Source organism: Rutilus rutilus (assembly GCF_951802725.1).
Source record: "Rutilus rutilus genome assembly, chromosome: 15".
NCBI lineage: Eukaryota > Metazoa > Chordata > Actinopteri > Cypriniformes > Leuciscidae > Rutilus > Rutilus rutilus.
This window is the reverse complement of record NC_140220.1, coordinates 37,579,707-37,603,310: the sequence shown is the minus strand read 5'-3', so window position 1 is coordinate 37,603,310 and position 23,604 is coordinate 37,579,707. Positions and strand designations below refer to the sequence as shown.

The following is a 23,604-nucleotide window of genomic DNA, read 5'->3' as shown; positions in this document are numbered from 1 at the left end:
ATCATTTCAAATTGGTTTCTTGAACATGACAATGAGTTCACTGTACTAAAATGGCCCCCACAGTCACCAGATCTCAACCCAATAGAGCATCTTTGGGATGTGGTGGAACGGGAGCTTCGTGCCCTGGATGTGCATCCCACAAATCTCCATCAACTGCAAGATGCTATCCTATCAATATGGGCCAACATTTCTAAAGAATGCTTTCAGCACCTTGTTGAATCAATGCCACGTAGAATTAAGGCAGTTCTGAAGGCGAAAGGGGGTCAAACACAGTATTAGTATGGTGCTCCTAATAATCCTTTAGGTGAGTGTATTCACTTCTGACACATCAGTTTGTCACTGTAATCATGGTTTGATGTTGCAGTCAGAAAAGTAGAGCTTGGTTTAGATGATCATTTGCTCCGATATCTGGCATTTAATTAAATATTTAAAAAGTATTTAAAAAGAGTTGTCTATGGTAAAGACAAAACCGTTTAGCATAATGGAAATGTGTCATGTTTGACAATCACTCAAGGACCACTTTTGGCATGAAATCACTGTATTTATGATACATTTTATAGAAATTCTTAATTTTATATTTTAGAAATCTAAATAGGGGCAATAGTGTGTGGAAACACATAATTTCCATAATTGGTTTTCTTTTTTTCCATACTTATCCAGACCTGGAAATTACTCCAATAAAACTCCATACGGTTTCAGACACTTCTGCATGTGAACAGATCCGATGCTTCAAAACCAGAAATATCTCAAACATGATGTTGTGTGTTAACCAAGAAATGAACAAACATTAAAGAAAAATACTTTTATTACAGGAATTCACATTTTGTCAACTGGTGTAATACCCAGAATCCTCATGCCACTGGCCAGCACTGAGCGGACGGAGCTGAACAGACACAGTCGGGCCTGAGGAAACACATGCCGTAAGCATCAGTCCAGCTGCTGAACAGTGTCTGATCGTAAGTGTGTGTGTGTGTGTGTGTGTGTGTGTGTGTGTGTGTGTGTGTGTGTGTGTGTGTGTGTGTGTGTGTGTGTGTGTGTGTTTGTGTGTGTGTGTGTGTGTTTGTGTGTTTACCTGGGCCGTCACCGCTGGACTTCCCTTCACGGGCAGCTCTCGATGAGCCGACGCCACCAGGTGACTGAAAACACAGTAACACCTCATCAGAGCAAACAATGAATGACAGACCATAAACCCAGTAACAGCAACACTGCAGTCCTGGTTCTGGCGACTCGCTGCTCTACACATTCTGTTAAAGCCTCGTTCCTGACTCTAACTGCCAGTCCAAACCTGATTTTTGTGCACATCCGATTGTACGCTGATCATATTAACAAGAGTGAACAGCAAAAGACTCACACTGCCTAGACACTGTCATGTTGTAAGTAAGACTCCCTGTATGATGACGTTTTTGGCGCATGCCTAACAAAGCAATGACATTACCATAGAAACCAACAGTGGCGATACGCGAGTGTGGACATCAATCATTTTAGATCAGATGCACAAATAATCAGATTTGGAGGTGCCTAAGGGTGCGCTTACACGACGTACTAAAAACAGAAAAGTTTTTCCTTTGTGTATTTCAAGTAAGTATTGTTCTCAAAAACTTGCACTTTGAAACCCGTTTTCAGAAAGTTGCGTTTTGTAGGAAATCTAGTCTCAAACCTGACCAGTGCATGGAAACAAATGTTTTCCTGTAGTGCCTTACCTTAAAACAGTATACTAACGTTTTTATGTTCTTTTCATGCATTCCTTGCTCTTAAAATATGTGTATGTCACAGCTAATATGTGATGCATTAAGAAAGCCAGGCATGCAGTGCAGAACCAGCCCAAGGCCCTTCACCCAATCCCCTGCGCTGATGAGGACGAGCTTCACTCACACCAGATGATTGACAGGGCAATTATGGTGTGGTAGTTTGTCCCAAAGCTTGCCTACTCTTCTGCTACACACTCAGAAGTATTTACTCAGCGTGGTGCAAGTAGGCGAACGGATGGTCATGTGTACCTGAGGGTCATGAGGAAGTTGGTCATGTGTACCTGAGGGTCATGAGGAAGTTGGTCATGTGTACCTGAGGGTCATGAGGAAGTTGGTCATGTGTACCTGAGGGTCATGTGTAGGAAGTTGGTCATGTGTACCTGAGGGTCATGAGGAAGTTGGTCATGTGTACCTGAGGGTCATGAGGAAGTTGGTCATGTGTACCTGAGGGTCATGAGGAAGTTGACCAGGTGTACCTGAGGGTCATGAGGAAGTTGGTCATGTGTACCTGAGGGTCATGAGGAAGTTGGTCATGTGTACCTGAGGGTCATGAGGAAGTTGGTCATGTGTACCTGAGGGTCATGAGGAAAGTTGGTCATGTGTACCTGAGGGTCATGAGGAAGTTGGTCATGTGTACCTTGGTCATGTGTACCTGAGGGTCATGAGGAAAGTTGGTCATGTGTACCTGAGGGTCATGAGGAAGTTGGTCATGTGTACCTGAGGGTCATGAGGAAGTTGGTCATGTGTACCTGAGGGTCATGAGGAAGTTGGTCATGTGTACCTGAGGGTCATGAGGAAGTTGGTCATGTGTACCTGAGGGTCATGAGGAAGTTGGTCATGTGTACCTGAGGGTCATGAGGAAAGTTGGTCATGTGTACCTGAGGGTCATGAGGAAGTTGGTCATGTGTACCTTGGTCATGTGTACCTGAGGGTCATGAGGAAAGTTGGTCATGTGTACCTGAGGGTCATGAGGAAGTTGGTCATGTGTACCTGAGGGTCATGAGGAAAGTTGGTCATGTGTACCTGAGGGTCATGAGGAAGTTGGTCATGTGTACCTTGGTCATGTGTACCTGAGGGTCATGAGGAAAGTTGGTCATGTGTACCTGAGGGTCATGAGGAAGTTGGTCATGTGTACCTGAGGGTCATGAGGAAAGTTGGTCATGTGTACCTGAGGGTCATGAGGAAGTTGGTCATGTGTACCTGAGGGTCATGAGGAAGTTGGTCATGTGTACCTGAGGGTCATGAGGAAGTTGGTCATGTGTACCTGAGGGTCATGAGGAAGTTGGTCATGTGTACCTGAGGGTCATGAGGAAGTTGGTCATGTGTACCTGAGGGTCATGAGGAAGTTGGTCATGTGTACCTGAGGGTCATGAGGAAGTTGGTCATGTGTACCTGAGGGTCATGAGGAAAGTTGGTCATGTGTACCTGAGGGTCATGAGGAAGTTGGTCATGTGTACCTGAGGGTCATGAGGAAGTTGGTCATGTGTACCTGAGGGTCATGAGGAAGTTGGTCATGTGTACCTGAGGGTCATGAGGAAGTTGGTCATGTGTACCTTGGTCATGTGTACCTGAGGGTCATGAGGAAGTTGGTCATGTGTACCTAAGGGTCATGAGGAAGTTGGTCATGTGTACCTGAGGGTCATGAGGAAGTTGGTCATGTGTACCTGAGGGTCATGAGGAAGTTGGTCATGTGTACCTGAGGTTCATGAGGAAAGTTGGTCATGTGTACCTGAGGGTCATGAGGAAGTTGGTCATGTGTACCTTGGTCATGTGTACCTGAGGGTCATGAGGAAAGTTGGTCATGTGTACCTGAGGGTCATGAGGAAGTTGGTCATGTGTACCTGAGGGTCATGAGGAAGTTGGTCATGTGTACCTGAGGGTCATGAGGAAGTTGGTCATGTGTACCTGAGGGTCATGAGGAAGTTGGTCATGTGTACCTGAGGGTCATGAGGAAGTTGGTCATGTGTACCTTGGTCATGTGTACCTGAGGGTCATGAGGAAGTTGGTCATGTGTACCTGAGGGTCATGAGGAAGTTGGTCATGTGTACCTGAGGGTCATGAGGAAGTTGGTCATGTGTACCTGAGGGTCATGAGGAAGTTGGTCATGTGTACCTGAGGGTCATGAGGAAGTTGGTCATGTGTACCTGAGGTTCATGAGGAAAGTTGGTCATGTGTACCTGAGGGTCATGAGGAAGTTGGTCATGTGTACCTTGGTCATGTGTACCTGAGGGTCATGAGGAAAGTTGGTCATGTGTACCTGAGGGTCATGAGGAAGTTGGTCATGTGTACCTGAGGGTCATGAGGAAGTTGGTCATGTGTACCTGAGGGTCATGAGGAAGTTGGTCATGTGTACCTGAGGGTCATGAGGAAGTTGGTCATGTGTACCTGAGGGTCATGAGGAAGTTGGTCATGTGTACCTGAGGGTCATGAGGAAGTTGACCAGGTGTCTGGGCTGCAGGTCATCCGCCGACTGAAGGAGCACTTCATCATATCTGCACACAATCAGCCAGTCAGACATTACTGTGGTACAATTACACTCTCATCCTAGAATCAAAGTCTCTATTCACAAATGATTATCTGGAACAAATAAACTGTCAGCCTCTGCTGCCTCTATTCTTCAGCGGGCCGCTGATACCACGATCACCACACCTCAAGACACCGTTCAGGTGTTTGATCAAGACTCGTCAGAGTTTGTCCTATAAGCACCTATTAAGCTTTTTCATCTTTCTTCAGTGTGTGATGTTGCTGTGTGAGCATGAAAATGAGAGCTCTCTATATCAGAGTCAGTGTTCCTGAACTCCTGAAACGCCTCCACTGTAGTCTTGAGTTTCTCCCGGGAACAAATACGTCACAATATTCCTCATTATAATAATTAATGCGCAGAATAAAGGGGCGGGGCCTGGTTGAGTGAGTTAGTAGTGTGTTAAACTGGCGGTTATGGTAATTAGGGGCGGGACATTTCCCAAACACACTCGAAGCGCTCGACCAATCACAACACACTGCTCCAGCCGACCAATCAGAACACAGTGTGCTTTTCAGAAGGAGGGGCTTCATAGAGACAGGAAGTAAACAGAGCGTTACTGACAGACTGGGAAGAGAGGAGCCGCAACAATGGAGAATATGAGGAACATAATCAACATTCAAGCAGGAAAACCTGTTCTAGTAGAGCCTGAAAACAACATCAAGACTTTGAGAAAGGGCAGAATAAGTCCTCTTTAAACCAGGACTAGTGTGGACAAGTGCAGTACTAAACTCTTATACATCTCATCCCAAGCTTCAAGCTTGAGTCATTGACATGTTGTTATTACAGAGAGAAGTTGCTCTGTGAGTGTGTCTGTGAGTGTGTCTGTGAGTGTGTCTGTGAGTGTGTCTGTGAGTGAGTGTGTGTGTCTGTGAGTGAGTGTGTGTGTCTGTGTGTGTCTGTGAGTGTGTCTGTGTGTGTCTGTGTGTGTGTCTGTGTCTGAGTGTGTGTGTGTCTGAGTGTGTGTGTGTGTGTGTGTGTCTGAGTGTGTGTGTGTCTGAGTGTGTGTCTGTGTGTGTGTGTGTGTCTGTCTGTCTGTCTGTGTGTGTGTGTGTGTCTGTGTGTCTGTGTGTGTGTGTCTGTGTGTGTGTGTCTGTGTGTGTGTGTGTGTCTGTCTGTCTGTGTGTGTGTGTGTGTGTGTGTGTGTGTGTGTGTGTGTGTGTGTGTGTGTGTGTGTGTCTGTGTGTGTCTGAAAGAAATGTGCTTTCCATTGATAATAAAAGGTTGACAGAGCTGGAACTACTTCATATCTGTGTGTTTCTGTTAACTGGAAAACAATTGCACAACTCATGACAGCATGTTTTCCACTGTCGTGTCATTCATCATGTCATCTCTTATATGATGTGAACTGAATAGATGAGCTTTAAAACAAAGCCAACTCATAGTCTCCATACGGATACGATCCGGCATTTATCAGGGTGGAGCGTCCCCGCCTCCTCCAGTGATGCTGTCGGACCAGCTTCACTGCTTTGGGGTGTATTCACACCTGCCTTGTTTGGTTCGATTGAATCGAACTCTAGTTCGTTTCCCCCCTTGGTGCGGACCTTTTGGGCAGGTGTGAATACAGCAATCGAACTCGGGTGCGGACCAAACAATCGAACCGAGACCCAGCTGAAGAGGTGGTCTCGGTACGGTTCCAAACGAACTCTGGTACGGTTCGTTTACGGTGTGAACATGAACCGACCCAACTGCAGAAAACTGCGCCTTTTTATTTGACTGCTCTTATGAGGATACTTAACAAAACGGACATTTTGGCATAATAATTATTATACAGACATCCCAAGTCTCCCGGAAGTTCCGGGAGTCTCCCGCATGTCGATAGCGGCTCGCCCGCAAATCAGTTAAAATCTCCCGGAATCTAGAGCGAGCAAGAGCACGCGCACGGCAGAGAGAGGGAGCGAGAGACCTTGCGTGTGTGTGCCAGTGTGCCTCACGAAGCGCATGTAAGGACCCAAGCAATCAATTGTCAGTGCGGGCGGGATTTTATCTATACTACCATTAGTTTCTTCATATTGCGTTTGTAGAGAATAACACCAAATCAGTAAAATAACAAATATTACATTACGAAATATCTCCATGCTGAGCCTGTTTGTGCACTTCCTGCTTTTCCCTGCTTGAGAATTCCTGTCCAATGAATGGACGACCTTAGCACACGTGTGGTTTTGTTTACACATTTTGGTTCACTTGCAAAAAGAGCAGTGTGAAAGCGAACCGTACCAAACAAAAAAAAAATCAACATTCTATTTGGTCCGGACCAAAGCAAGTGAACTATCGGACTTTCCTGGTGTGAATACACCCTTAGAGCACACTGTGGTCCAGCGGTGACGTGTGTGTGATAAAGGTGACACTCACCTGAGCAGGTGCTGGAGAACTGAAACACTTCTGCTGTCCGTGAGAGGAGAGACGTCACAGCAAGAGTACGTCTCACTCGCATGTCTCCTCAGCAAACTGTGAAGACAAACACATTCCTGAGCCAGATCTGCACATCAGCTGGTCATCCCTGCTCAACAAACCCCTGACAGCGCATCACTGGGACACACATCATCCGGATGTTACCGAATGAATATAGAGTCTAAATGAGCTTAAGTGAGAAGACAGGCAGTTTGGAGTGACACGAGACACATGACACTATTACAGCACTTCAACTGACTGACATTAGACACCGATGTTGTCCAATCAGCATCACTGACTCCAGAGAGACGCGTCGTAAATGTACTTAAAGTGCCCCTTACGCTTCTTGGTAAATTCCCTTTCATGTAGTTTAATACAGATGTTTGTGAATGTAAAAGGTCTGCACAATTTTAACAAATCAAAGTGCAGATAAACTGAGTTTTTGTCTTCTTAAAAGAAAGAACGACTCTGAACCGCCTGAAACGAGACATCAGTAATTCCAGTCCTGCGTAGGTTTGTAACTAATTTGCATAACGTCAGCCTCTGGTCTTGATTGGCTGCTGACGAACAGGCGTCTGCTTTGCCCCTCAAACACTGTAGTGTATCTGAGACTGGAAGCGTTTGGTTCGTGTTGTTCATGTCGAGAAGACGCTGTTTTCTGCTGACAAAGCAAATCCACTTTGATGAGATTGATACGGTAAAACCCACGCCATCGTTCCAATCAGAGCAGAGTCGACCAATCACAACAGACTGGACCATCTGACCAATCAGAGCAGAGTAGACCAATCACAACAGACTGGGTCATCTGACCAATCAGAGCAGAGTCGACCAATCACAACAGACTGGGTCATCTGACCAATCAGAGCAGAGTAGACCAATCACAACAGACTGGGTCATCTGACCAATCAGAAATGGTATTATAGCAACTAGCTGTGTATAAACCAATATTCAACAGTTCATGCATTGTATACTATTAGGTGTGTGTGTGTGTGTGTGTGTGTGTGTGTGTGTGTGTGTGTGTGTGTGTGTGTGTGTGTGTGTGTGTGTGTGTGTGTGTACCTGCAGAGCCGGGCGTGTGTGTACTGCAGAAACACACCCGTGTCTCCTTGAGCTTGCAGGACTTTGTCCCAATCAAATTTATAGTCTGACATCAGAGGCCCTCTGAAGTCCTGGCAAACACATCAGATAAACGTCAGCACACAAACCAATAGCATGAGGCTATAAGAGTACACACACTCAGCCTGAGTATGACAAGTATCAATATGAAATTATGCCTGCCAGGGCAGATCACACATTCAGAAGAGAAATGCAGTCAGTCAGGCTCGTGTCCATAGAGGAACCAGTCTGATGAGAGGGTGAGAGAGAGTGAGAGAGAGTGAGAGAGTGTGTGTGTGTGTGTGTGTGTGTGTGTGTGTGTGTGTGTGTGTGTGTGTGAGCACGTACCTGTATGATTAAAGCACTGATCCCAATCCTCTCGGCCGTCTGTTCCGGATCCTCCAGCACTTTTGAAGCTACACAACATACAGAGAGTCCCAGTTAACCTAAACCAGTTCGTCATGCCATGTCAACGCGCTAAACCTGGGCTTTCTGTTTGATCACGACCTGAAGTCTGATAAACGGATCAGTGCTGTTGTAAAACTCTCTAAAGTCAAACCCTCTTTATCCCAGAGTAACTTCCAAACAGTGATTCATGCTTTCGTAACAACTCGTCTAGACTCCTGTAACTGACTTTACTGTGGTGTCTCTCAGTCTCTCTCGTCTACAGCTGGAGCAGAACGCAGCGCCTAGAGTCCTCACTGCGCCCCGCGAGTGTGAGCCGGTCACCCCGATCTCATCCACACTGCACTCATCCACAACCTGTCAAATTTAGAATTGATTTAAAAAATTTTATATTTCTTTATATTTAACAAACTGTCCCCTCAGCACCTGACCGATCGGCTCTGTCCGTGCACTCCTTCCCGATCCAGTGATCACAGTCGACTCGTTGTGTGTAGATCTAGACCTAAAAAACGAGGCGATAGCGCTTGGGGGGCGACTGCAGGCCCATAACGCTGGAAGTCTACACCTCTACATCAGATTATCCCTCTGTTTCCACCCTCAAACCTTCTTTAAATACTTATTCTCTTTGCCTTTTAATACTCCTTGATTTAGGCACGATTATTGTTGATCTATTGTTGTGTGTTCCTTTATTGGTTGTTTTATTTTGATTGTATTCTGTCCTGTACAGCACTTTGGTCAGCTTTGGTTGGTTTTAAATGTGCTTTATAAATAAACATTGTATTGTATGAACTTTATTGATCCACTTGTTGACTACTGTGTGTATATATGAACTAGTTACCACTGCAGTGAGTGTTTCTAACACAACAGCATATTTCAACACAAGGCAACACTGACGGCATATGTGACATATTTCTCAATCTATCTCACAAAAAAAAAGTATTCTTTTGTCTGATAGATTTTCTATTTTGGTAATGAGAATGCTTGAGAATTGTTGTACTATTACCAACTATAAAGGAGTGTATCTCAAGAATGAGGGCGTGTATGGCAAGCCGTTTTAACTTTTATTAATTTCCAGGATATGAATTCTTGATATCAACAATTCAGTTTTCACTAGTTTAAATTATAGTTATTGATATCAGGAATTAGATTTATACTAATAACAATGACAATTCTTGATATCAACAATTGAATTTCAACTAGTAAAAACTATAGTTCTTGATATCTGTAATTGTATTTTCACTAGTGAAACGTCACCATAGGCTGCCATTCAAAATCCATCATTGATATCAAGAATAGACATTTTTACTAGTAACCACATAATTCTTGATATCAGGAATTCACATTTTTACTAGTAAGAAATACAAAGCTGATATGTGTATTTGGAATTTCAACAAGTAAGAAATCAATTCTTGATATCAACGATGGATTTTGAATGGCAGCCTATGGTGACGTTTCACTAGTGAAAATACAATTACAGATATCAAGAATTATAGTTTTTACTAGTTGAAATTGAATTGTTGATATCAAGAATTCATATCCTGGAAATGAATAAAAGTTAGAAGGGTTTGCCACAGGCGTGACGCTCGTGATCAGGTGGTCAGACTCACTTCTGGACTGCGTCATGTTGTTGATCATGCGGCTCCGCGCCTCCTCCAGCACGTCCTCCAGGAACACCACCTCCCCGCGGCGCGTGCTCATGCCCTGCACCAGCCCGAACGCCACGTGACGACACCTGCACACACACACACTCTCAGATACCAAAGTCCCTTTAAGGCAGGTCATTTCTCTCGGCGGCCATCTTTGAAACGCCTCTCTGGCCGCTATAGCAAGCGGAGCTTCTAACCGCAGCTGCAGTGATGCGATGACTTCACCAATCAGTGGCTCTTTTATTTAGGAGGCGGGGCTTATTCAGCCATATTGAGCATTGCACTTTCTCCCATTCATAAGTAACATGAGTGCACTGTCTTTGAATTTCTAAAGTATTTGCAGATACACACATCTATTGTTTTTATCAGTAAACATTCATTTCATTGTTGAATCCTTTTTAGGGATGTGAACTACAAGAAAATGTATTGAAGGATCGGTAACTTTACAATAAGGTCTCATTTATTAACATTAGTTACTGCATTGAATAACATGAACTAACAATAAGCAATATATTTTACAGCATTTATTAACCTTTCATAAAGGTAGGGTAGGCAATGGTTGACAGGATGTCCTGCCTGTCAACATGTGTGTTTGCACACCTCCACGCACCTGCTCGCACAGACATCACAGGTCATCTGCGTGCCATTCAGCTGTGCGGAGATGTGGACAGACAGTCACTGAGCGCCACAAACACACGGCAGCCATCTTTACAGTTCCTCCTGAACCGAAACAACTAGCTAAAGCCTCAGGCTGCCTCGTTTGACCTCATATGTGACCCTGGACCACAAAAACTTTTGAAACTGAGATTTATACATCATCTGAAAGCTGGATAAATAAGCTTTCCATTGGTGTATGGTTTGTTAGGATAGGACGATATTTGGCAGAGATACAACTATTGAAAATCTGGAATCTGAGGGGGCAACAAAATCTAAACATTGAGAAAATCTCCTTTAAAGTTGTTCATTAATGTTGGCGATTGTGCAGCATTCACTCACAGAAATAAATGGTTTATATATTTACGGTAGGAAATTTACTAAATATCTTCATGGAACATGATCTTTACTTAATATCCTCATGATTTTTGGCATAAAAGAAAAATCGATAATTTTGACCCATACAATGTATTGTTGGCTATTGCCACAGATATACCCGTGCGACTCGAGACTGGTGACGTGATCCAGGGTCACTAATGAGTGTCTATTGCGGTTACTTACAAATCAGGGAACTAATTGGACCTTACACCCCCCCAACAGGACCTCACACACCATTTCTTTTTTTTCTGTGTGTATGTAGCCTATGTGTACGTTTTTTCAGTTGTTATTTGTATTTTTTAATGTGTATTTATTGTCTGTAATGGCAGCTGCCTCCATGCACTACCCCTAGGGGACAATAAAGTATATTCTATTCTATTCTAAATGTAAATGTTAATTATGAGATGGCAACTTGTGATATTCTAATTTAATTGTTGATATTTAGATGAACAAAGGTACTAAATGCTTAAAAAAAAAAACATACCCGCTCATTGTTAGTTATTTTTAGTTAGTGTAGTTAACTAACGTTAACAAATGAAACCTTAGAAAGGATCTAAGGATCTGTTTCAGTAGCAACCACGTGAAAAAGTGTAAATATATTGATCTGTATTGTCTTTAGGTGTCAGATCTAGCAGCTGGTAACCAGAGTGTGTCTTGTTCTTTTAAAAAAGCAAACGAAAAGTGGCAGTGAAGACTTCTAACACACAAACTGCGCGGTGTTTAGTTAGTAGGTGTGTCAAACGAGAGAATTACTCCTTTTTACAGTCATTAGGTTTGATGAAGGTATATTTGAGAAGGTGTGTCTCCATCCTGAAGGGGCCGGTATCCACTGATCTGTGTTTGAGAAGCAGTAATGATGTTTATGGAGTCAGTCAGCTGACGGAAACTGAAGCCGCGGGTCATTATAATGATTTATTTAATCAACGACTATTTTAAAGCATTAAGTAAAGACACCACGGGTGAATAAGATAAACACTTTAACTAACAGATATCATCATACTTCCCCTAGTCACTGTTTACATTAAGAACTGCTAACATTTTCTTGCATTACAAGTTTTGAAATATGTATAATTATGCAAATGAGGCATGATCTAATTAAATATGCTCTAATTGGCATACATTTCCAAAGAAATGTAGAAGAAATCTGAACATTGGATTTACCCAAGTTCAATATTATTATTTGATCTTGTTTACATATTAGCATTAAAGGTTTTTACAAAGGGGATTTTAACGGAGTCAAATCCATTCCAAATATATTTGCAAAACAATATTGCAAAAGAAAGTATAGAGAGAAAAAAAATATATTTTGCAAACAAAAATAAAGCAGCACAAAATACAAATAAGATAAAAAAAAAAAAGATAATTAATTGCAAAAATCAATGACAGTTGTAAAAGAAGCCATTTTCCATTTTCTCTTTGCGCTTCACTTTCTGTGCGTTTCACTTTATGGTTTTGACGTGGGGGTGGAGTCAAGGAACTGGGGGCGTGTCCAGTGGGCCTGGCCACACCTCCCTCAGAGTGACATCATCGACCTGAGACACAGATCCCAACAGATCAGGGCTGAGCGGAGGCATTCGGGTGGATTTCTCGTTTCCCTTTATTCATGAGCATTAAAACGTGCGTGGTTTCGTTTTGTTAACTAAATGTGCATTAACAGCATTTGCTTAAGTTAAAGAAGTTCAGAAGTTAAAGAAGATCAGATAAAGTCGTGTTTATTATTAGCCGTAGGCTACTCGCTAACGTGAACTGTCTGAAATAGCCAGCATCTGGTAGGTTTAGGGGTTGGGTTAGTGTGCGTGTGTGTGTGTGTGTGTGTGTGTGTGTGTGTGTGTGTGTGTGTGTGGAAGGTTTAGGGGTCGGATTAGTGTGCGTGCGTGTGTGTGTGTGTGTGTGTGTGTGTGTGTGTGTGGTAGGTTTAGGGGTCGGGTTAGTGTGTGTGTGTGTGTGTGTGTGTGTGTGTGTGTGTGTGTGTGTGGTAGGTTTAGGGGTTGGGTTAGTGTGCGCGTGTGTGTGTGTGTGTGTGTGTGTGTGTGGTAGGTTTAGGGGTCGGGTTAGTGTGTGTGTGTGTGTGTGTGTGTGTGTGTGTGTGTGTGTGTGTGTGTGTGTGAGTGTGTGGTAGGTTTAGGGGTTGGGTCAGTGTAAGGGGAGAGAATATACAGTTTGTACAGTATAAAAACCATCAAGCCTATGGAGAGTCCCCACAAATATAGTGAACCAGACGTGTGAGTGTGTGTGTTCAGTGTGTGTGTGTGAGTGACTGTCTGTCAGTGTGTGTGTGTACCTCTCTGCCCACTGGTGTCCCATGGCTGCCAGGATGTGAAAGAGCTGCTGGAAGTGGGCGGTCTGACTCTTATCGGTCTGAAAGAGGGAACGAGGACTGAGCAGATGCAGACGGTGGAGGAGTCACATGACCCAGCAGATTCATGACCGTTCTTACCACATAGATCATCTCATCAAAGCCAAACCTCTGCTTCCTGTCCAGCGCTGCTGCCACGTCTCTGAAAGCACACAGAGGGGAGATCGGTCACGAGACGGCGTGTTTAACTCAACACGTGTGTGTGTGTGTGTGTGAGAGAGACACACCTGGTGAGGTACAGGGACGTCCCATCACTGCGCACTAATGTGGCGTAAGACGACATGTCGCCCGTCCCGGACAGATCCACCACACCCGTGCCCTTCCTGTGCAACAACCAATCAGTCATTTAATAAACAGTTTAACTAAATATTAGGTTTATTTATTAAATACATTTAAGATTTATGTATTTGAATTGCATATAAAATTTCCATCCATTTGGATTATGATTTTAACATAAATTATTATAATTTGCATATTCATGGTTCTGTATACTAAATGAAGCAAGAGTGTAGAGTTAAGAGTATTTTCATGATGTTTTCCTATTTTCACAGGAAAAAAACTTTAAATATATGTCATTTTGTTAATCAAAGATTAGTTTTAAGGAAAAGTTATTGATGCAGAGGGACTTTAAATACATAATAACCAGATTTTATTATCAGTAAATCCAATTTGTTTCAATATCATACATTTTAACTAACTGAATATTGCCTCTTTCAAAGTCAGTCATTTTAACCACGCTCATACTTTTTAACTGAATGAATGTAATTGTTTTCACAATGAACATTTATGCTTATTCTAAGCATTTTGAATAAATTAATTTTGAAAATATGATTAAAAAAAAAATCAATCAGATGCAAATAGTTAATAATAAACTGCAATGATTTTTTTGAGTGCAGAAATCCGACCCGTTTCACTTATGTATGACTGACAAATGTGCATTAGATTAAGTTTATTAGTTTATGTTGAAACTGTAATCAGATGGACAGATGTTGAATGTGTGCAGGAAAGCATGTGATCAGATGGACAGATGTTGAATGTGTGCAGGAGTGCAGGAAAGCATGTGATCAGATGGACAGATGTTGAATGTGTGCAGGAAAGCATGTGATCAGATGGACAGATGTTGAATGTGTGCAGGAAAGCATGTGATCAGATGGACAGATGTTGAATGTGTGCAGGAGTGCAGGAAAGCATGTGATCAGATGGACAGATGTTGAATGTGTGCAGGAGTGCAGGAAAGCATGTGATCAGATGGACAGATGTTGAATGTGTGCAGGAAAGCATGTGATCAGATGGACAGATGTTGAATGTGTGCAGGAGTGCAGGAAAGCATGTGATCAGATGGACAGATGTTGAATGTGTGCAGGAAAGCATGTGATCAGATGGACAGATGTTGAATGTGTGCAGGAAAGCATGTGATCAGATGGACAGATGTTGAATGTGTGCAGGAGTGCAGGAAAGCATGTGATCAGATGGACAGATGTTGAATGTGTGCAGGAAAGCATGTGATCAGATGGATAGATGTGATTGAAACACAGATGTTGAATGAATGCAGGAAAGCATGTGTTGTGTTCAGAAGGAGCTGTACTCTGAGGTCTTCAGCAGGCGTTTGGCCGTCAGCTCTTCCAGCACACTCTGAGTCTGACCGTCATGAAGAGACTCTCCAGAGTAATGGTCAAAGTCAACTCCTAAACGCTGAGAGAGGACACACACTCTCGGTTTAATCACTTAACAGACGGATCTTTTATCCAGTGCCACTTACAAATGTGGAGAACACTAGAAGCATTCAAAGCAACCATATGTTAGTGCTGTGACTAGCAAACGATATACAAACGATATAGCAAACAAAGTCTAGCATTCGATATACTACCGGCTCTACACAAATCCTCCTCTAGATATCGCTCCTTTTACTTGACAGAAAACTCTCAGTGCTCAACACATTAAATTCAAACAATGAGGTTTTGATTGGGCGTGACAGATCACTCAGTTCACTTAACTTTCTTTACTCTTAATTATTTAATGTATGTTTAAATACATATGTTAATAAAAATAAATTCAATGTTTTTTTTGGCAGCCACAGTTAAAATGTTTATTTTCCAACAACAAATGAGTGTAGAAACAATTATATCACTGAAAATGTGTTTCTGGATCATAGCAAGGTCACATTTCTTTTTCTGTTAGAGTTTGTTATGGTGAGTTACTTGAACTCTTTCAGGAGTTCATGAAATCTGCTTTATGTGCAACTCAAGTGTTTGTGACCGGCTTACCTGTCCAGTTCCCAGCTTTAGTCTAAAGAGAGTTTTCATTTGCTTAAGAAAAACGAAAGTGCATCTAAAATATGTTCCAATTAATCAATATCCAATATCCAATATCCAATCGAATGCTCACTAGAATCGGAAACTTGCTTAAATCACAGTTGATGTCAAATCATGGGTCATTTTAAGTGCACCTTAAAGAAAACCTAAATGGAAATGCTTGATATGTGAATAAACTCTGAACATTAATTTCAAGTAACTAAAATGTGTTTTTATGGTTTTAGTTTTGGTTAGCTCTAAACACGCATGTTATGATGAAGTTACCTGATAGATGCGTTTGTACTCGAGCACAGTGATCTCCCGAAACTGTGTCCACAGGGCCATAGCCTGATCCTCCCGCTGCACCAGACGCCTGTAAAACCCAGCGGCCGCTGAACGCACGCTCTCGTCACACTCGGCCTCGCGGTTCACCTGCACGTACACCTGCAGCAACAGGGGGAACACAGATGAGTCTTCCAGTACGTCCCGCCAGTACCAGGGCACATGAAACACACACACGCCTCTGACCTCAAACAGATGCTCCAGCGGCTGCGTCTTCAGCTTCTCCTGAGAGCCGAAGCGCTCAAAGCCTGCGCCCAGCAGACCTGCACACATCAACATCACACCATCACACTCAATAACACCAGCAGACCTGCATACACCATCAACATCACACCATCAACATCACACCATCACACTCAATAACACCAGCAGACCTGCACACACCATCAACATCACACCATCACACTCAATAACACCAGCAGACCTGCATACACCATCAACATCACACCATCACACTCAATAACACCAGCAGACCTGCACACACCATCAACATCACACCATCACACTCAATAACACCAGCAGACCTGCACACACCATCAACATCACACCATCACACTCAATAACACCAGCAGACCTGCACACACCATCAACATCACACCATCACACTCAATAACACCAGCAGACCTGCACACACCATCAACATCACACCATCACACTCAATAACACCAGCAGACCTGCACACACACCATCAACATCACACCATCACACTCAATAACACCATCAGACCTGCACACACCATCAACATCACACCATCACACTCAATAACACCATCAGACCTGCACACACCATCAACATCACACCATCACACTCAATAACACCAGCAGACCTGCACACACCATCAACATCACACCATCACACTCAATAACACCATCAACATCACACACCATCAACATCACACCATCACACTCAATAACACCATCATCACACCATCAACATCACATCACACCATCAACATCACACCATCAATCAACATCACACCATCAATCAACATCACACCATCAACATCACACCATCTTTGGTCAGAAGGCCCAGTTTGTTGAACTTACTGACTTCTCTAGGTTAATAATGTTAACTCACCAAACTGCATTCCCCAGTCACCCAAATAATTGACTCGAATAACCTCTTTCCCCAAGGCCTTCTTTAGGTTGGCAATAAAGTTTCCTTCAAAAAAAGCAAATAATTTAAAGTCTTGTTCTATTAAAATCGCTGTTTCAGTACAAATACCCCAAATAATCAACCAAAGCATATCTTGTATACAAGCACTCCATCTACTGGTGACAGACAGAACTAGTTTAACATTTGCAAAACTAATTTAACTGAGTAATGACCTCACCAATTATAGTGGAGCGAAGATGTCCGGCATGAAATTTCTTAGCGATGTTTGGAGAACTGTAAGCAAAGAGAGTTGAGTGGGTGACGCCTCAGAGCCACTGGCTAAATCACTGCATGCTGTAAGCTAACGGCTCCTGTATTAACCAACCTGAACTCCACCAGCGTCCTGCCGCCCTGAAGATGCTGCAGAAGTTCACTCTTCACGCCGAACCCGTCAGGCTCTGATTGCAGCTGCCCTAAGAGTTTCTGTGTAATAAAAAATAAACAATGTCAATGCAAATTTTTATCTTGCAATTCAGACTTTTTTTTCCTCTCAGAATTGCGAGAAATTCACAATTGCATGAAAAAAAAAAGTCAGAAATGTAAGAAAATGTTGCAATTACCTGTGGTGAGTAAAGCAAGCTTCCATAATAATGTGCATTCAGAAAACAGATGGGATGAATTTTAATTTCATGCTGACTTTTAATTAATAATAAAATAAAAATGATAATAGAATAGGCCCATATGAATATGAATCACCCTAATGCTTTGAAACTTAACATTTATAATATAATATAATGCATATAATATAAAATAATATAATAATACAGTCTGATCAAACCCACAAACCTTCATTTCGTATAAAGGAAGACCTTTGACTACATGTATGTACTCTACAACAGTGGTTTTTATAGTCTTTGACAAAATATGATTGAAATTTAACCTGCACAATTATTGCAGTTCTCTCAAATAACTGCGATTAGGACGAATATCAGGCGATTAATCAATAATAGCGACAGGGCCGACATGCAGCATTGACTTCATTCAAGCTGACAAAACATAGAAAGAAACTGATTAGTGAAAAAAGCACTTCCATGCATAAGCCATTATGCACATTAAGAAAGTAATTCAGTGGAGAGTTGTGTGTGTGACTGTTGTTTCCTCCGGTGTGTGAGCGGCGGTGTGAAGGCAGAGCTTCTGTTCACCTGCGCCAGGATCAGTCTGTTTAATCTGAAGTGAATCACTCCTCGATCAGCGACGACGTCCTCCACGACAGAGTTCCGTCTGATCTAGAGCAGAACACAACAACACAACCTTTAATCACAGAGCGCATGCACATCCAGAAAAAGTAATGAAAATTATCGAATGCAAACATGCATATGATAGAAGAACAAAGCAAAAGAGTCTTCACGCTGTTCCCAGGTCTGCAGATCAACGGTTCGGGACGGTCTGCTCACCTGATTGGCCAGCGCTTGTGTTTTGGTGTGCAGGTCTCCATCAGGAGCAGCAGCTCCGCTCCGCAGCAGACAGCTGACCGACACACGCAGATCAGCAGACGCCCTGACGTCACAAACACCACACACACAACCGCTGAGTCACCTCACACTGCGGGCACACTGGTGGACTTCAGTGGGCTCCAACGGGTCGAAGGTCCAAACGTCAGCTTCAAAGTCTCGACACGATCCAGCCGAGGAATAAGAGTCTTATCTAGACCAAACCATCCGCCATTTTATAAAAAACAATAAATATATATATACTTTTTAACCACAAATGCTGGTCTTGCACTAGCTCTGCGATGCGCCACACATTACGTAATCAGGTTGAAAGGTCACGCGTGTTCCGGTTCAGAAATGTAGGTTCGAGCGGAAAAACTCCTCCGACATCGTTGGTTTACCTTTTGTTTATTTATATATTTTTTTGTAAATGGCGTTTGACTCAGTCTTTACACGTTTGCTTTTTCTTAAATGTCCGCTGGTTTGTCTAGATAAGACCAGAGTCCGTCTACAGAGAGCCTGGCCACTCCCTATTAAGTCCTATTGTACCGAATGTTGGTTGTAGTTCCACCAGAGCTCCACTGGGGGCGATCGCCCATGAGTGCAAAATGAATGGGAGTCTATGGGGCTGGACGGATAAATGTGTCTCTTTCACCCGATTGCCGTTGAGAAATCTCAGATTTGATTGTAGGTTTTGCAAGTTCAACATGGGTTATAGGTCGAAAGTTGAATGAACGAGTACTTATGTCCTTTCGATTTCTTACAGGTTGAGTTGTTGTTGCCCATAACACGCTAGCATTCTGCTAATGAACGCTGATTGGTCAGTGAAGGACTGATTACGACCAGAGATACCGCTTGATGGTCTTTAGAAACAACAAAACAAAAACTCTTCTAGCACGTGTGTTTACCTGTGTCAGCTGTGTGTGTTTACCTGTGTCAGCTGTGTCAGCTGTGTGTGTTTACCTGTGTCAGCTGTGTGTGTTTACCTGTGTGTGTTTACCTGTGTCAGCTGTGTGTGTTTACCTGTGTGTGTTTACCTGTGTCAGCTGTGTGTGTTTACCTGTGTCAGCTGTGTGTGTTTACCTGTGTCAGCTGTGTGTGTTTACCTGTGTCAGCTGTGTTTACCTGTGTCAGCTGTGTGTGTTTACCTGTGTCAGCTGTGTGTGTTTACCTGTGTCAGCTGTGTCAGCTGTGTGTGTTTACCTGTGTCAGCTGTGTCAGCTGTGTGTGTTTACCTGTGTCAGCTGTGTGTGTTTCCCTGTGTCAGCTGTGTGTGTTTCCCTGTGTCAGCTGTGTGTGTTTACCTGTGTCAGCTGTTGTGTGTGTTTACCTGTGTCAGCTGTGTGTGTTTCCCTGTGTCAGCTGTGTGTGTGTTTACCTGTGTCAGCTGTGTGTGTGTTTACCTGTGTCAGCTGTGTGTGTTTACCTGTGTCAGCTGTGTGTTTACCTGTGTCAGCGGTGTGTGTTTGCCTGTGTCAGCTGTGTGTGTTTACCTGTGTCAGCTGTGTTGTGTGTTTACCTGTGTCAGCTGTGTTGTGTGTTTACCTGTGTCAGCTGTGTGTGTTTACCTGTGTCAGCTGTGTGTGTTTGCCTGTGTCAGCTGTGTTGTGTGTTTACCTGTGTCAGCTGTGTTGTGTGTTTACCTGTGTCAGCTGTGTGTGTTTACCTGTGTCAGCTGTGTGTGTTTACCTGTGTCAGCTGTGTGTGTGTTTACCTGTGTCAGCTGTGTGTGTTTACCTGTGTCAGCTGTGTGTTTACCTGTGTCAGCGGTGTGTGTTTGCCTGTGTCAGCTGTGTGTGTTTACCTGTGTCAGCTGTGTTGTGTGTTTACCTGTGTCAGCTGTGTTGTGTGTTTACCTGTGTCAGCTGTGTGTGTTTACCTGTGTCAGCTGTGTGTGTTTGCCTGTGTCAGCTGTGTTGTGTGTTTACCTGTGTCAGCTGTGTTGTGTGTTTACCTGTGTCAGCTGTGTGTGTTTGCCTGTGTCAGCTGTGTGTGTTTACCTGTGTCAGCTGTGTGTGTGTTTCCCTGTGTCAGCTGTGTTGTGTGTTTCCCTGTGTCAGCTGTGTGTTTGCCTGTGTCAGCTGTGTGTGTTTACCTGTGTCAGCTGTGTTGTGTGTTTACCTGTGTCAGCTGTGTTGTGTGTTTACCTGTGTCAGCTGTGTGTGTTTACCTGTGTCAGCTGTGTGTGTTTACCTGTGTCAGCTATGTGTGTTTACCTGTGTCAGCTGTGTTGTGTGTTTACCTGTGTCAGCTGTGTTGTGTGTTTACCTGTGTCAGCTGTGTGTGTTTACCTGTGACAGCTGTGTGTGTTTACCTGTGACAGCTGTGTTGTGTGTTTACCTGTGTCAGCTGTGGTGTGTTTACCTGTGTCAGCTGTGGTGTGTTTAGCTGTGTCAGCTGTGTTGTGTGTTTACCTGTGACAGCTGTGTTGTGTGTTTACCTGTGTCAGCTGTGGTGTGTTTACCTGTGTCAGCTGTGTGTGTTTAGCTGTGTCAGCTGTGTTGTGTGTTTACCTGTGTCAGCTGTGTTGTCGATGCCTCGAGAGAGAAGAAAGTGCAGAGCTAAAGCACCAGAGTGACTGAAGGATTGCCGTAAAGCAGTATCTCTGGTCGTACGATGTGTGTGACGTCACTGACATTTTAAAAGACTTTTTAAAGCAAATAAGTGACTCTAAAAAAATCTAACACTCAGCAGTGTGTAATTTCTTTGCATCTGCTCTCGAATACAACATTCAAATTACTAGACAAAAAATTATATCCTGAGAAAAGTGGATTTTGAGGGGTATAGCGCCATAGACCTCCATTCATCCTGCACTCGTCCTGTGAGCGCCCTCATGTGGAGCCAGAGTGGAACTGCAACCAGTTCAGAAGCCGGAAGTTTACTGGGAGTGGAAGTTCTCCCCTTATTAGACATTCTCTGATAAGACTCTTATTCCTCGGCTGGATCGTGTCGAGACTTTGAAGCTGCACTGAAACTCACATCTGGACCTTCGACCCGTTGGACCCTATTGAAGACACTATATGGAGAACAATCCTGGAATGTTTTCCTCAAAAACCTGCATTTCTTTTCGACTGAAGAAAGAAAGACATGAACATCTTGGATGACGTGGGAGTGAATAAATGATCAGGAAATATTCATTCTGAAGTGAATCCTTTAAGCTCATGACAGACATCTGATCAATGTCATCATCACATGCTGCTGTATAACGGTGTCAGTGTAGGGGAGAAAATATATTACAACTCCATCCTGACCAACATTAAGTGCAGAAACCCTACAAACTCTGCATTTCAATTTAAGTAAGAGAAGTTCTTTAAAAAATGTACATAAAATAATTTACCCTCTAGATTTATGGAAACTGTAAAAGAACGCTCCTTTTGTAATAATATTGAGGATGGAATCTGTTTTCTAATGGTCAAATAGTACTGATATTTTGAATGTGATTTATCTGTGATTATAAGCATGAGGACAAAAGTGCTGTTTTGCAAACTTGATAATTCTGAAAGGCAAATTCTTTATTCATAAACACAGAATGTGGACTGTTAATGAAGTCACTTTAAAAAAATGTGTGAAAATGTAAAAGGTATATTATAAAGTATATAAAATATTATGAATCTGTATGGCGTCTTGGGATGTGAATGTCTGTTTTCTTTGGATTGACTGACTTTGGCCTGTCAATTTTTAATGTCATGTTGTCTGCTAAATCTTTAATGATAATGAAGAGTGTGTGGGTTTAAAGTGTGTTTGGATGTTGGCTCTTACTGTTTCTTTGACACTGGCACTGCAGAGATCAGGGGTATTAGCGCATCTTCAGACACTCCGCACACCTTCGCGAGCTGCAAAACAAGTAACGTTACAGCGACCAGATGAGATCTTCATAATGTTGTATTAATGTCACAGTGCGTCAGACGCGCGCGTGGTGTACCTGCCGCGCGACGCTCCGCCTGAAGAAGCACGCCATGTGCACGCGCGGAGTTCAGCACAGATATTCGCATCAAACTACATCAGGAATGAGCATGAAGTGTCATTGATCAGTCTCCGCGCGTGCTCTTACTGTGAGGACAAGAGTATGAGCATCCGGAAGTCAGCTACTGTCATTTCTGTGCGTGTTTTCAAAATAAAAGTAATCAGGCTCCTCCAAACGATCACGCATTTCTCCGCACTTTCACTCCACACTCCGTGTTTCTAGCCACAGTTCGGCCATATCTGATTACTGGAGGAGTGACCTGTCCCTGTTACAGCCCTGTCCCAATATCATCTCCACCAGATTATTGTGTTTAATTGCATTTTGTTGTGATGAAATAAAGTAAAATTTTAAACATGCAATACAAAGAACTCCTTTGTATTGCTATTATCATTATGTCTGAGTTGTGCAGCTATGAAGTTGTGAAGCTCAATGACAGTGGACCATGCTTTACAGTCCTCTTTACAAGACTCAAGTGATGAAGCCTCTTCTCAGTCTGGTGTTATTCAGGATAAGGATGTCCACGCGCATGGAATGAATGATGGCTGGAAGGAGCCACTGGACTGAGCTTGACAGCTGAAGACCATCGGATGTGAACGCTGGGACGAGTGCGATCTTTTGCTGTTGGCTCTTCGAAACTGGAAAGCAAGTCAAAGGAAAGGCAGAAGCCAGTGAAGAAACCCTCATCAGGCATCCGACGAGATGGAGAGAGACGAGACGGAGTGAGACAAGCCGGAGAGAGACGGGTGAATACAAAGAATATAAAGAATAATACCACACATCAGATATCGTGCAACCAATCACATTGTTTAAAAGGGTAGGTTTAGGGTAGGTATGGACATTAATAAAGCCTCAAACCACATGAATATGATGGTAGTACAAATCGTCATGGAAAATATAGAATACATATACTACACACTTTACATAGGTGAACATAAAAGCTAATTAATTCAATTCAACTTTACTTGTACAGCAAAGCAGCTTACAGAAAATGCTTTAATGGTCAATTTAAGAAGTATTCTGTTGAGATGAGTGTGTCGAAGTAATAATGTCCATAAGGCAGAGATATACAGCTATTATATGTCATGTGTCTAGTAAACGTCATGTAGCCTTGTAGATATGATCTAGATATTAATAACATAAGACCAGATAAAAATATACAGTAAAATCACCTGTAACTGCATCACCTGGTACATCTTTCAGATCAATATCACAAATGATACTCTCAGGT

The 23,604-nt window shown here is 42.9% G+C and overlaps 2 protein-coding genes across 3 annotated transcripts in view; one reads left to right on the top strand and one right to left on the bottom strand.

Annotated features, from left to right (window-relative positions):
• The window catches only part of LOC311304860 (dynein axonemal intermediate chain 1-like), a 674,193-nt gene that overhangs the window by 12,453 nt on the left and 638,136 nt on the right, over positions 1 to 23,604 (top strand). The window lies entirely within an intron of this gene.
• Positions 788 to 22,511, bottom strand: rars2 (arginyl-tRNA synthetase 2, mitochondrial). Of its 2 annotated transcripts, XM_084432185.1 has the most exons (20): positions 22,335 to 22,511; positions 22,172 to 22,245; positions 18,377 to 18,479; positions 18,125 to 18,208; positions 17,308 to 17,405; positions 17,161 to 17,216; positions 16,905 to 16,988; positions 16,014 to 16,090; positions 15,771 to 15,929; positions 14,780 to 14,886; positions 13,422 to 13,517; positions 13,276 to 13,336; positions 13,120 to 13,196; positions 9,768 to 9,892; positions 8,104 to 8,171; positions 7,720 to 7,829; positions 6,622 to 6,717; positions 4,166 to 4,240; positions 1,073 to 1,136; positions 788 to 903 (listed from the first exon to the last, which is right to left on the bottom strand). In XM_084432185.1, the coding sequence occupies exons 1-20, from the start codon at positions 22,368 to 22,370 to the stop codon at positions 817 to 819; spliced, it is 1,737 nt and encodes a 578-aa protein (XP_084288311.1). In that variant the 5' UTR covers positions 22,371 to 22,511; the 3' UTR covers positions 788 to 816. The 2 variants fall into 2 exon arrangements, with proteins under 2 accessions (XP_084288311.1, XP_084288310.1); XM_084432184.1 differs by having other exon boundaries at positions 15,771 to 16,090; positions 22,335 to 22,472.

Bases quoted from the DNA above. Each gene is read 5' to 3' on its own strand.
- rars2 (XM_084432184.1), bottom strand. From the start codon at position 22,370: ATGGCGTGCTTCTTCAGGCGGAGCGTCGCGCGGCAG. The intron at 22,246-22,334 runs GTACACCACGCG...CTTGTTTTGCAG, and splicing joins GGCGGAGCGTCGCGCGGCAG to CTCGCGAAGGTGTGCGGAGT. The intron at 18,480-22,171 runs GTAAGAGCCAAC...TTGTGACGTCAG, and splicing joins GTGCCAGTGTCAAAGAAACA to GGCGTCTGCTGATCTGCGTG.